The following is a 15012-nucleotide window of genomic DNA, read 5'->3' as shown; positions in this document are numbered from 1 at the left end:
ATCCCACATTTTCCCACCTATTTGCAGGCTCAATGTGGCTTACAAAGCCCTGTTATGGCATCGCCATTCCAGGGTATAGAATACAATTGGTGTTATACAGAAGTCAAGGAAAACAAGAGGATCTGGTCAAGTAGTTATAGAAAGATATTTTCTGAATATAGGTAGATAGGTGTAGTGTCATAGTTATGGGTTCTCCTGGTAAGCCTTGTTAAAGAGGTAGGTTTTCAGAGATTTGCGGAAGTTACTTAGTTCATTGATCATTTTCAGGTGTGTTGGGAGTGCATTCCACAGCTGCGTACTTATGTAAGAAAAGCTGGTCGCGTGCGTTAGTTTGTATTTTACTCCTTTGCAGCTGGGGAAGTGTAGATTAAGAAATGTTCGGGCAGATCTTTTAGCATTTCTGAGAGGCAGGTCAACGAGGTCCATCATGTACGATGGGGCATCTCCGTAAATGATTTTATGAACAATTGTGCAGATCTTGAATGAGAGAAAGTTTAGCTGTTCAGTCACTCCAAGCCCCTGAATTGCTCAGATCCACCCTTCACTTTAAAAATGTCCTTGATCTAAGGAGTTTTGAGACAGGATTTAAACTAGAAAGTTTTTTTGCAAGGAAGATCTGCATCAACAATATGATATAGCAAGCTAGATAATCAGCAAAATTCTGTTATTGAGAAAGCTTGGAGGAGGAATCTAGCAAGCACCGGGGAAACATGTCTCTGCAGGCCTCTGCTCAGTGGACTTTTTCAAGCAAGTGGAACCAAGAATGAGAGTGGTTGCAAGAAAGTAAGAATTATAAACAGCTCAGTGGAGAGCAAGACACAGGATCTGGCTGGTGCTCAGAATCAATAGACGGAACACAATGGAAAGCAGACAAATGTGCTCCGTCTGAAAAGAATAATTCAGAAGCGGTATGGAAGCAAAGGGAAGGAGCACACTGAACAGGAAAGGGGCCAAGTGAAGAGGAAGCCCTTGAACAACATGCAAAATGAGAAATACAGAAATAAACTCGCTTTTCATGATGTGCAGAGATTCTTGCTCTTATTTCCATTGTAGACAACCGCTACTAAACGGACTTGGAAAACTCCAAAATTCCAGGAATAACATGTATAGAATGTTTGTACGTTTGGGAAGCTTGCCAGGTGCCCTTGGCCTGGATTGGCCGCTGTCGTGGACAGGATGCTGGGCTCGATGGACCCTTGGTCTTTTCCCAGTATGGCATTACTTATGTACTTATGTACTTATAAGAGGTTGACACTGAGTTAAGAAAGCAAAAGTGCTGTATTTTGTTTAGTTCTACAAATCTATCAGACTGATATTCAGCAGCAGTGATCAGTTCTTGTTTTAAATGCCAGCCACCGTGGTCAAGCTATATCCGGATATTTAGCATCAATATGTGGGTATTTGCCGGCACTGAATATCTGAAAGTGCCGGGGGTTACCTGGGTAATGGTAATGTTCAGTGCCATAACCTGGATAATTATCCAGATAACCTAGGGCAGCTTTTTTTCATTATTTGGATAGTGCTGAGGCGTTTGATTGAGATTTTCAGCGCTGATCCACATAACGCCACTCAAAATCTGGATATGACCTCAATCAGTGCTACTTATTCAGTTAGCAGTACCTGCTACCTGGATCAGTAGTTTTGAATATCGAGCCAAATATTTTTCTCATGCAGGACACACGTGAGAACACCTGGCAGTTACTAGTCCCATTCCTGATTTAAACTGGCAATGAAAGCACAGTTCGCTATAAAACTGAAAGTGGCATCATGCAGGGGGCACTTCTATGAATAGACACCTAAAGATAGGCTCCAACCTCCACATTCTATAAATGACACCTAAAGTTGCACATGCAACTGAATTGCTTGACAAGCCAATCAGTGCCGATAACTAGCCATTAAGAAGCAATTATCAGCATTAATTGGCACTAATTAGAATTTCTGTGTGCAACTTTCTAAGGGCTCCTTTTACTAAGCGGCGGTAAGTACTGCTGGGTTACCTCAGCAGCCGACGGTACTTCCCACCAGTGGCGTAGCTACGTGGGGCCATGGGAGCCTGGGCCCCCGTAGAGTTGGCCCTGGAACCCCCTGCCGACGACCCTCTCAACCCCCCCCCCCTCCCACCGTGCAGGACGTCAGACTCAGAAACAGAATGAAGCCTCGCGCCGGAAGAAGAGGACCTTGGCTGGCGGGGGTTGGGGTCCCCTGCCAGCAAAGGTAGGCGACGGCGGTGACGGGGGAGGGTTGGCGGTGGGAGGCGGCGGTCGGCAATGGCGGGGGGGTCAGCGGCGCCAGGGGGGCAAAAATGTGTCCCCTCACCTCGGGCTCTGGACCCCTCTCCCGCCGAAGTCTGGCTACGCCCCTGCTTCCCACCCCTAGTGAGCTACCATAAGAGGTTGCGGTAGCCATTTTACAGAGGCGCCACAAGGGGCACAAGTGAGCGGACTGTGCTCCTGCCCTCAACGCCCCCGCTGGACCACCAGGGATGTATGTTGGGGAGGCAGGGATGGGGGGAGTTAATGCGGGCTGCAGAAGGGAAGGTGGGAAAGAGGGGACATTGGTGTGGGTGCGGGAGAGACAGAGCTTGAAGGTTTTGTTTTTTAAATTTAAAAAAAAAGTATTTTTGGCCAGGGCCCAATATTCAACCAAGGCCGCATAACTCTTACGCAGTTCCGGTTGAACATCGACCAGGCCCACATAACCTCCAGCAGCCTGCCTGCCCCAAATTATCCCCTGATATTCTGTGCCAGTACCCGGACATGGCCCAGCACTGAATATCGGGGGATAATTTAGCCAGCGACGATCAGAGTTTTAAAAAACGCTGACCGCCGCCAGCTGAATATTTGGGGGGGGGGGGGGGATAGTCTGTATTTTAAGACAGAATAACCACTGTATCCAACTGTACACTGCGATAGCTTTCAGGTTTGCAGGCAGTATATAAGAAATTAAGGGGTCCTTTTACTAAGGTGTACTAACAGATCTAGCGCACGCTAACAATTAGCATGCACTAAATGATAAGACACCCGTAGGAATATAATGGGCATCTTATCATTTAGTGCATCTTAGTAAAAGGACCCCTAACTAAACACTAACTTTTAAAAAAAACCCAACTTCTCTAGTCTTTTTCAGAGCATAGTTAACACATCTGCACATTCCATATTCAAAGGAATAAAGATGTTTGTAGATCAGGATTTTATTTAAAGATGGTGCGAGGTAATGACTCATGGGCTAGCTATTATCTCTGTTTGCAGAGAAGTGTTATTTCTTTAGGCAGATAATCTGCAGGCTTCAGTTTACATGGCAGCCAACCAGGAGGTTCAGTTTTTGTATCTTACCAATTTGTAAGTAGCAGCTTTTGGGAGGCATTTTCAGATGGAAGGAGCCTTTAATGGCCTCTGAGGCATTTCTTAAAACCCAGATCAACACTGTGTCTTTTTCTGTATTGCTTGATGATTTATTTCGGAATATATTTTACATTCATGTTAAGATGTAGAGCTCCTTTCCTCCCACCCTCTCTCCTTCAGTTGTAGGTCACCATATTTTTATTTAACAACAATTATAGGCCACCTTTCTTATCCCCTGACTATTTAGCGTCTTTGACTATACCCTGCTCTGTAGCTAGATCTCTTCGTTCTTTAAATGATCACCGCCTTGCAGTGGCGATCCTAGCCTGCATGACACCCGGGGCGGATCACCGATGCGCCCCCCCCCCCCCCAGCGAAATGACACCTCCCCCCTCCCCGGCGAAATGACACCCCCCCCAGGTGCACGCCGCTGGGGGGGGTGCCACGGCGCGCGCCTGTCAGCTGAGTTCGCTGACTTCGCTAACTTCGCTGCAGCTTCCTCTGCCCCGGCCGGAACAGGAAGTAACCTGTTCCGGGGCAGAGGGAGCTGCAGCGAAGTTAGCGAACTCAGCTGACAGGCGCGCACCGCGGCACCCCCCAGCGGCGTGCACCCGGGGTGGATCACCCCAACCGCCCCCCCCCCCCTTGGTACGCCACTGCCGCCTTGTTCTTCCCAGTCCCAAAACAGCACAGCTCGAGTTCACACGTCACGTCACGTCACGTCACGTCCTTTCTTCTTTATGGCCCCTCACTATTGGAATTCTCTCCCTCTCTGTATGCATTCTGAACCCTATTACAAGAACTTTAAAAACCTGGTTATTCAATGAAGCTAGTACTACTTTGTCCTGCTCTCCATCCTAGTTATCCGACTTTACTTGGTCCCTTTTTTTTCATGACCAAGCCTTGAAAAGGTTCCCGAACTGACCAGATGACCACCGGAGGGAATGGGGGATGAGCTCCCCTTACTTCCCTAGTGGTCACAAACCCCCTCCCACCCCCCAAAAAAAAATTTTTTAAACATTTTTTCCAGCCTCTATGCCAGCCTCAAATGTCATACCCAGCTCCATCACAGCAGTATGCAGGTCCCTGGAGCAGTTTTTAGTGGGTGCAGTGCACTTCAGGCAGGCGGACCCAGGCCCATCCCCCCCCACCTGTTACACTTGAGGTGGTAAATGTGAGCCCTCCAAAACCCACCCGAAACCCACTGTACCCACATGTAAGTGCCCCCCTTCATCCCTAAGGGCTATGGTAGTGGTGTACAGTTGTGGGGAGTGGGTTTTAGGGGGGGGTTGTGGGGCTCAGCACCCAAGGTAAGGGAGCTATGTACCTGGGAGCAATTTTTGAAGTCCACTGCAGTGCCCCCTAGGGTGCCTGGTTGGTGTCCTGGCATGTGAGGAGGACCAGTGCACTACAAATACTGGCTCCTCCCACGACCAAATGCCTTGGATTTGGTCGTTTTTGAGATGGGCATCCTCGGTTTCCATTATCGGCTGAAAATCGGGGACAACCATCTCTAAGGACGACCATCTCTAAGGTCGACCTAAATATTGAGATTTGGGCGTCCCCGACCGTATTATTGAAATGAAAGATGGACGCCCATCTTGTTTCGATAATACGGGTTTCCCCGCCCCTTTGCCGGAACATCCTTAGAGATGGACGCCCTTAGAGATGGTCGTCCCCGTTCGATTATGCCCCGCCTCCCAAATATGGTTGCCAACTAGATCCAGATTCGCCCGACAGGGTTGATCCAGTCCTGGGCTTACCCCAATTCATGCAGGGACTTGTAGTCTTGCTTTTCTTATGGAATCTAGGGTCATAGCCAGACACCCAATTTTGAGAGGGCCTGGGCCCAAGATGGGTGGGCAGAAGATCCCCGCCCCATCTCCACAGGTGATTTGGTCTCTCCTCACACCTGCATGCCATACGGTCTCTCAAACATCCTCTCCCCCCCCAGCAAACCTTTTAAATAGCAGATTTTCACCAGCAGCAAGCAGCAACTAATACACACTGCTCATGTTGGTCCCACAGCCTTCCCACTGATGCAACTTCCTGTTTCCGCATAGGCAGGAATATGTCAGAGGGAAGGCTGTGGAGTCAGTGCAAGTACTATGTATCAGTCGCTGCTTGCTGCAGGCGAAGGTCCGCTATTTACAAGGTATGCAGGAGGGAAAGTTGTTGAGAGTGTTCAGCTGGTGGGGCTTGGGAATCTCTGCCAGCCACATCATAGGTGTGCTGCTACTGGTTGGGCCTGAGCCACTCATGGAATCCAATGGGAAATCAGAACCTGGATCTAGTTGGCAACCCTACTCCCCAACCCAAACCACAACCTTTCCCACCTCTACTACTGCTGCTGCTTCCACTTCCTTGTATAGCAGTAGCAGTGACAAATGAATAGAAAAGAGACATGGAATCGCTTCCTTTATGCACACTAATGCTGTCTCTGCTGGTCCTGCCCCCTCTGACATACACTTCCTGTTTTGGAGGGTAAGAACCAGAAAAGGTTCTGTGCCTCTTTTCTTTTTTTTGTTGCTGCTGTTGTGGCTGGAGTGCTGAGTGGCAGGGGTCGAGAGAGAACAGAATATGGTGTCTTGGGGTGGGCTGATTAAAAAACCATAACAGTGCTTCATAGGGCATATTTCTCCCCTCTGGGGCATACAGAATGGGTTGTGTTTTGTACCCCTGGACATTTTAACAGGGTGGAGTGGAGGAGTGGCCTAGTGGTTAGGGTGGTGGACTTTGGTCCTGAGGAACTGAGTTTGATTCCCACTTCAGGCACAGGCAGCTCCTTGTGACTCTGGGCAAGTCACTTAACCCTCCATTGCCCCATGTAAGCCGCATTGAGCCTGCCATGAGTGGGAAAGTGTGGGGTACAAATGTAACCAAAATAAAATAGATACTATTGGAGATTCTACATGGAATGTTGCTACTATTGGAGATTCTACATAGAATGTTGCTACTATTGAGATTCTACATGGAATGTTAATGTTGCTATTCCACTAGCAACATTCCATGTAGAAGCCTGCGCGGGCACATTGGTGATCTGCAAGGGCTGACTTCTACATGGAATGTTGCTAGTGGAATAGCAACATTCCATCTAGAATCTCAAATAGGGAAAGGGAAATGGGACTTGATATACCACCTTTCTGAGGTTTTTGCAACTAGATTCAAAGCGGTTTACATATATTTAGGTACTTATTTTGTACCAGGGGCAATGGAGGGTTAAGTGACTTGCCCAAAGTCACAAGGAGCTGCAGTGGGAATCAAACTCAGTTCCCCAGGATCAAAGTCCACTGCACTAACCACTAGGCTACTCCTCCACTAGCAACATTCCATGTAGGAGGCTGTGCAGGCTTCTGTTTCTGTGAGTCTGACGTCCTGCACGTACGTGCAGGACGTCAGACTCACAGAAGCAGAAGCCTGCGCGGCCACATTGCTGATCTGCAAGGGCCGACTTCTACATGGAATGTTGCTAGTGGAATAGCAACATTCCATGTAGAATCTCAAATAGTAGCAACAGTGGAGGAATGGCCTAGTGGTTAGGGTGGTAGACTTTGGTCCTGGGGAAGTGAGGAACTGAGTTCCATTCCCACTTCAGGCACAGGCAGCTCCTTGTGACTCTGGGCAAGTCACTTAACCCTCCATTGCCCCATGTAAGCCGCATTGAGCCTGCCATGAGTGGGAAAGCGTGGGGTACAAATGTAACAAAAATAAAATAGATACTATTGGAGATTCTATATGGAATGTTGCTACTATTGGAGATTCTACATGGAATGTTGCTATTCCACTAGCAAAATTCCATGTAGAAGGCTGCACAGGCTTCTCAGACTCACAGAAGCAGAAGCCTGCGCGGCCACATTGGTGATCTGCAAGGGCCGACTTCTACATGGAATGTTGCTAGTGGAATAGCAACATTCCATGTAGAATCTCAAATAGTAGCAACAGAATCTCAATAGTAGCAACATTCCATCTAGAATCTCCAGTGGTAGCAACAGTGGAGGAGTGGCCTAGTGGTTAGGGTGGTGGACTTTGGTCCTGGGGAACCGAGGAATTGAGTTTGATTCCCACTTCAGGCACAGGCAGCTCCTTGTGACTCTGGGCAAGTCACTTAACCCTCCTTTGCCCCATGTAAGCCGCATTGAGCCTGCCATGAGTGGGAAAGCACGGGGTACAAATGTAACAAAAAATTAAAAAAAAATTCCTTGGGGTAGTAGAAGTCAGCTATTGTTGGGGTTGGAAGGGTAGAGGGTGGTGGTGAGGTGGGTTATTATAGCTGCTCGTTGTTATTATTGTTTTCTATTTGTAATTTATACACAACAGTTGCACAGCATATTGTTCCTTTTTATATTGTAATAAAAAGATTTAAATATAAAATCATAAGTGTTTGAGGCTTCTGCAGATGAGAACAGAGCCCACAGGGCGGGGACGGAGCCGGGGCCTGCGGGGACGGGACGGGGATGGAGACAAACTTTATCCCCATGTCATTCTCTAATTGGCAGCATGCTTCAGCTTTTGACAGTGGCACTTGTATGCATGTTGAACTGAGCATACCTGCTAGCAAAGGTAGAACTCCATGCTGCCATTGTTATCGTCATCACCACTGTGGGGGGGGGGGGGGGGGGGGGGAGGGGGGAAGAACTAAGAGGAAATGTGTGGCCTGGGGGAGGCCATGAAAAAAATTACTTAAACACTAAGGGCACTGTGAACTGAGAGAGTTTGGGAACCACTGGTCTACTGGGTTGCAAAATAGATCCAGATTTTCAGAACAAGTTAATCAAATCCTGGTTTTAATCTGCTGCCCACAGGGCCTTGTATTTCCGCTGTCCTTATGGCCTTTCCCAAGAAAATGATGGCTACAAGGAGTGGCTTAAGCTGCCCTGAAAAATGGGGTTGATTGGCAAATCTACCCAGTGGCGTACCAAGGGGGGGCGGTGGGGGCGGTCCACCCCGGGTGCATGCCGCTGGGGGTGTCGCGGCGCACGCCTGTCGGCTCTGTGTTCGCTAAATTCGCTCGTTCGCTGCAGCTCCCTCTGCCCCGGAACAGGTTACTTCCTGTTCCGGGGCAGAGGGAGCTGCAGCGAACGAGCGAAGTTAGCGAACTCGGAGCCGACAGGCGCGCGCCGCGGCACACCCCCCCCCAGCAGCGTGCACCCAGGGGGGTCATTTCGCCGTGGGGGGGAGCTGTCATTTCGCAGGGGGCGGGGGCGCATCGGCGATCCGCCCCGGGTGCCATCCAGGCTAGGAACGCCACTGAGTCTACCTACTCCTCCTAACTAGAGAAGCAGGCCTAAGCATGCTGAGGAAAAACCGCAACACCAAACACAGCAAGTTTCTATGGCTTTTTAAAAAAATTATTATTAACAGAACAACCTCATGGTCTGTTCCCGTTCCTGGCAGGTGTTTAACATTGTCCTAGATATGCAGTACTGGAGGTGACCTCCAGAAACGAGAGCAGAAGCATAAAACAGTCTAGAGAGGTTTATCATTTTAAATTAAATTTCTTAATGACAAGACTTTTTTTTTCTTTCTTTTTAACTTGAAAGGTGATTTATGACAGCACTTAAAGAATGAGCCAGTAGTAGGCAAATTTATCAGTCGCACCGTCCTTTTTTGTCAAAGCAGTAGGAGAAATAGATCAAAGTTTACAGTAAAATTGCATTAGGTGTCTGACTTTTATGTTGTCATTTGTGACTCGATGATTTAGAAATTTTCCAGGTCTGAATTCTTCTTTACTTAGGGTTAGATACTGAAAAGGGTTTAAGCGCCCACCTAATTCCCATGCATGAGTGGCACATAATTGCACAGTGCTACTGAAAATCCCCTCTGACCACTGACACACTGTGTGGTTACTGCTGGGGCGGTCTGTGTGGAGTCAAGGAGGAGCTGGGCAGTTGTCTGGGTATTGGCGATTTTCAGTGTCTGTGCCCACATAGTTAACTGGGCAGCCATTTTCTTCTAGCTGCCACAAGGGGCAGGAGCGAGTTGCTTTCATTCCTGCTTGCAACAACCCCACAAACCACCAGGGAGATAAGGTAGACCCGGGGATGCCTGTCTTGACCATTGGAGGGACGACCTCCCGGGGGGGGGGGAGGGAGGGTGGTCGCTGCAGCAGGCTGAGGGGAGAGAAGGAGGGGGATGTAAGGGGCTCGGGGGGGGGGGGGCTTAAAACAAAAAAAAAAAAAGTTATGTGGGTGCCAGCCAATGTTCAGCCGGGGCCAGCATAACTCCCTTATGTGGGCCCAGGCGGAATATTGGCCGGACCCTCATAAGCTCTGGCAGCCTGCCACCCACATTTAGCCTCCAATATTCAGTGCCGGTGCCTGGACATGGCCTGGCACTGAATACTGGGGGCTAATTCAGCCGGCGACGATGGGGGGCATATGTCTATCCACATTAGCTTGGCTGAGCTTAGCGTGTTGATTTCTTTTTTTTTTACCCTCTCTAACGTAGTCACACTTTAATTATTATTTCTAATTTAGCTTTTCAGCTGCTCTGTAATGTTCAATGAGAGTTAATTTCCAGCACAGAGAGCTTTCAACAATAACAGCGCAGGGTGTTTGCAATAAAACTAGTAGACCTATTAACCCCAAATGTCTGCAGATTAATCTGCCTTTTTATTCCCAAGCACTAGCTGACAGCTTTTTTTGTTTGTGCTGTATCTGGAATTCATTACGAAAGACGTTACTGCTGCTGGAGAGGTGAAAAAAGATAAAAGAGATCAAGGTTACTTGATCTTTGCAGCTCCTCCGAATAGCAGTACACATGTAAAACCTTGGGATTTATTAAATAAGCAGCAATAATGTGGCAACAGGCACTAAAACTCCAAATTCAGCATTTAATGCACGTTCACAAGCATTGCTGGTATTACAAAACAATTCTTTCCCATCACTAATAATATATTGATGAGCTGTGTTGCATGCAAATGCATGCAAAGCAGTTCATTGATATTAACCTGCATTAAGACGGCTTGTGATAAACCTCATGATTCTTAATCCTTGGAAAGTCAAGAGATGTACCTAGCTTTTCCCCTGAGAGCATTAGAAATCTAGAACGTTTGGGGTTGAATTCTATATATGGTGTAAAAAAGTCTATTCTATAAGCCATGCTTAAAGTTAGGTGCAGTTTATAGAATAGCGCACACGCCTGGTGTAGATGCCCACATTTAGGCGTGGATCAGGCATATTCTGCCCCTCCCATGAGCACACCCCCTTTGGTGATCCATGCATTAGAATTTATGCGCACCACTTTACAGAATATGCGTAGAAAGTTACATACATAAATCCTAATTAGTGCTGATTATTGCTTGTTAGCAGACAATTAGCGCTGATTAGCTTGTTAAGCAATTAAGTTGTGCACGCAAATCAGCTATACATGTAGATTTGCACACACTTCAGTCGCCGTTTATAGCATCTGGGAATTTGTGTGCACTAATCATAACATACTAGCCCCCAGATTCTGTAAAAATTGCCCAAATTTGGGCACAGATCCCAGATCGGCACCCAAAATAATTAATGGGCTCTCCATTTCCTCTCTGAAAAAAATTCATTTCACAGAGAAAGGGAGTGCTTCTTTTCCATCATTGGATCCTAGAAGTTGAATAGGCTACCGACTGAACTTAGACTAATGACCAATATACTGGCATTTAGAAAAACTAAAAACATGTTTATTTGCACAAGCCTTTGGCTCTTTCAGCAGCCAACAGGAAGGGTTCTCTGGCATCTTAGACATTTTGCTTATCAAAGGTTTTTTGCATGCTCTTAGACCAGGAGCCAATGTTTTAATTTGGAAGAGGGAGAGAAATGTCGGTCACCATGGGAGAGGAATACTTGAATATAAGCCTCTGGCTTATATTTGAACTAACATTCCCCCTCCCCCTTTGTTTTTTTAGGGGGGAAATGTTATCTTGGGTTATATTCAGATGGGCTTATGTTCGAGTATATATGGTAACCCAGGTGCATTTACATAAAGAACAGATGGTGAGAAATGATTCCAATTTACCTCCATCAACCGCTACACAGAATGCAAAAAGAAAGCATACTTCAAATTGTCTATGTGCAAATGCCAAAAATTAAAAATAAGATTGGAGAGTTACAATGCATGACACTAAATGAAGATGGCAGGCAGAATAGTAGAGACCATTCTGAAAAACAGAATTACTGAACATATAGAAGAACGTGGCGTAATGAGTCAGAGTCCACGCAAGATCTAGCAGAGCGAAGTCTTGTCATCAATTTGTTAGATCTTTTTGAAGGGATTTATATATCTGTGGATAAGGATGAGCCAGTTGATATAGAGGCAGGTTTTAGGATGAATTTGCAGAGGTGAATTCAAACATCCAAGTCAAGACGTGTGAAATTCTCATATGGTTTTACAAGAGGCTCTGCCAAATTTAAAGTCTCTTGTAAAATAGGAGCAGGGCTGCACATCCCCCCCCCCCCCCCCCCCCCCCCCCCCCCGCCACATCTAGAGGGAGAAGCAATTTTATGACTGCTGTGCCATCATTGTCTCTCTCGATGAGCGTGCACGAGGCTGTTTTCAGGGTCAACCTTTTGATCCTACATGTCGGATCTTGGTGGGTGTCTTCTGTTTCTTTGCTAGATGATATGCTGCCCTGTTGTTGTTGTTCACATCTAGATTTTATGAAGCCCCTGAAGCAGGTATTGCGCTGAAACATGTTGGTCATTTTATATTTGGTGAATGTAACTGTGATGGACTAATAATGGATAGTGATTGACTCTGCTGACATTTTTTTATATCCTTTGACGACTTATAAGATTGTATTATGTATGTGTTTTTATGTGTATTTTATGAGTGTATTTGATTAAAAATGTGTATTATCTAGTACAGTAACGCTTGTTAATGTGTGGTAATGCCATAGCACACATTAGAAACTCTAGCCTTAAGTGCATTCTCCCAAACGCAAGGAAATTAACTTTTCTGCAGCCTCAAAATAATAATCAGGCATAATGAGACAGAATATAATGTAGCTCATCAATAGCTTTGTGATCATCAATATCTGTTTTTGCTTTTGTGAGTGGATGGTGTTCTCAGAAGGTATTGTCACTCTGTGCAATACTCTAATTCAAAAGACACCAACCCCCGGATTCTGTACAGTTCAACTTAAGTTGCGCACGCAAATCCAGTCATATTCTGAATTTGTGCGCACAACTTAATTAGCTAACAAACCAATCACTGCCAATAATTGCCAATTAGCAAGCAATTGACACTAATTGGCATTAATTAGAATTTATGCACACAACTGTCTAAGAGTATTCTGTGAAGTAATACACGTAAATTCTAAGGTGCCTAATTAAGAAAGAGGCATGACCATGAGCATGGAATGGGTGGGTTGTGGGTATTTCTAAAAATGATGTGCATTGTTATAGAATATACCCGGTCCATGCCTAATTTAGGCGTAGGCATTTACACCAAGTTTTACTTGGCAATAACTGCCTGTGACTACATTTAGTTGTGCAGATGGGTGCTGGGCGTATTCTATAAACTGTGCCTAATTTAGGAATAGTTTATAGAATTTGCCTAGGTATATTTTTTTTCAGCGCCAATTTTTAGGCATGTTATATAAAATCTAGCTTCAAATGTTTCCCAGCTTATATTTCTCTCATTTCTTCACAGTTGGAGCTGTCCAGCACTGCAATCCTTCATCAGATGAGGAGAGACCAAGTAACCGATACTTGTCGAGCTAACAGCGCATCCAGCAGGAAGCGTCATGTGTTAACACCCAGTGACCTCAAACATTTGGTGGTAGATGAGGATCATGAAATGATCTATTGTTATGTGCCTAAAGTGGCTTGCACAAACTGGAAGCGGGTCATGATGGTCCTTACTGGGAGGGGAAAATATAATGAGCCCATGGAGATTCCAGCAAATGAGGCTCATGTCTCCTCCAACCTGAAAACCCTCAGTCAGTACAGTATACCAGAGATCAACCATCGCTTGAAAAGCTATATGAAATTTCTCTTTGTCCGTGAGCCTTTTGAGAGATTGGTTTCGGCCTATCGGAATAAGTTCACCCAAAAGTACAACACCTCCTTTCACAAGCGGTACGGAACAAAGATCGTAAGGCGCCAAAGGAAAAATGCCACCCAGGAGGCACTGCGGAATGGTGATAACGTAAAGTTTGAAGAGTTTGTGGCTTATCTCATTGACCCTCATACTCAAAAAGAAGAACCTTTCAATGAACACTGGCAGACAGTTTACTCTCTCTGCCATCCATGCCACATCCATTATGATCTCATCGGAAAATATGAAACCCTGGAAGAGGATTCAAACTATATCCTTCAGCTCGCAGGTGTCGGTGACTACCTGAAGTTCCCCACCTACATGAAGTCCACAAGAACTACTGATGAAATGACAGCAGAATTCTTCCAGAACATCAGCTCGGAGCACCAAACACAATTATACGACGTCTACAAACTTGATTATCTAATGTTCAATTACACAATGCCAAGCTACCTGAAACTAGAATGAAACAACCAAGGCGGTTTTATTTAAAATTATGGGGTTTGTCACAATAAATATATGGATAGCAAGTTTATTTTGTAAATTAATATTTTTGTTTTGTTTATTTTTTGAATGGGTGCTGCAAGCAGCACGGTCCCAAATTATTTAAATAAGTTTGTAAGAAAGGACAGTACTCCTTGCAGGGCAACAGGATTACAATCTAGCTTTTAGGAAAGGAGCGCTGCTACTCTGTGTCAAACTGTATTGTCTTCTGATGACTTTTCATTTCATGTGCATTTTTCTGCAAAAATTTTAATTAATGTTATTTATAGTTATTTAAACACGGTCTCTTGACAGCTTTCAGATTCAAGCAGTCAAAAACGTTATATGTATGTGAAAAATATAATAGAAACCTGTGTTTATCTTTTTCGCAGTTACCAAAGTGTCCCTGGGTATTTGGGTTCTTTGTCTCACACTATCAGTGTTAAAACACATTGGTGAGTGTGAACAATCTGATTGTTCTGACAGTAATCCTCTGGAAACACTGGTATGAAAGGGGAAAACAGGATGGTATTTCTCTTGAGCAAAAACCATCACGATTATCTTCTTGTCATTGACAGAAAAGGATGAAAAACAGATCTTCTGAGATGCTCCATGTTTGTACATCTACCATGGAGAAAATGAGATTATACAGTGCAGAACATGGATCATATTCATGTACTTTTGTATTTCGTTAGGAATGTTCCCTGTGATAGACTATCACTGCCACCAAGGTCTCTGAGCGTAGAAGTCTTCAGAAATGTGGCGTGGTAAAGCAGAATATTGTAATAAGTAGACAAGAGTTACTCAGTAGGGGTGACTCCAGTCTTTTCAAAGATGTAGAAAATGGGAAAGAAAGCAAGGCCAAGGTGGACCCCCCCCCCCCCCCCCCCCCCCCCCCCCCCCCAGTTCTCCCTAGTTTTGTACTTCTGCCCTTTCCAGTTTCAGCATAATGTTGAGTTTTAGGGCATCCTTCCAATTTTGTAGAACTTTTCCGAATGTGGCAGATAAGCCCTGGGGACTGATTTAGCCCATCCGTGTGATCATCCATCCAGAGATACAGTAACTGCATAGATCAGCTTTAAACTTCAGGGGAAGGTCACTTGTAATCCAAGGAGTGACCCCGCTGAAAATTGTCAGAAGTTGGTGTGGTTGCGATCGTTATCAAGAAGAT

The 15012-nt window shown here is 45.7% G+C and overlaps 1 protein-coding gene across 2 annotated transcripts in view; it reads left to right on the top strand.

Moving 5' to 3' along the window:
* The window catches only part of CHST11 (carbohydrate sulfotransferase 11), a 234213-nt gene extending 219501 nt beyond the window's left edge, over positions 1–14712 (top strand). For both annotated transcript variants that reach the window (XM_030215067.1, XM_030215066.1), the window contains exon 3: positions 12972–14712. In XM_030215067.1, coding sequence (XP_030070927.1) covers positions 12972–13826 — 855 coding nt within the window. In that variant the 3' untranslated portion in view covers positions 13827–14712. The remainder of the gene's footprint in view (positions 1–12971) is intronic.
* Positions 14713–15012: the final 300 nt, after the last annotated feature.

This window comes from Microcaecilia unicolor, chromosome 9 (genome assembly GCF_901765095.1).
Source record: "Microcaecilia unicolor chromosome 9, aMicUni1.1, whole genome shotgun sequence".
In the NCBI taxonomy this organism is placed as follows: Eukaryota; Metazoa; Chordata; class Amphibia; order Gymnophiona; family Siphonopidae; genus Microcaecilia; species Microcaecilia unicolor.
This window is presented reverse-complemented; position numbering and strand designations above follow the sequence as displayed.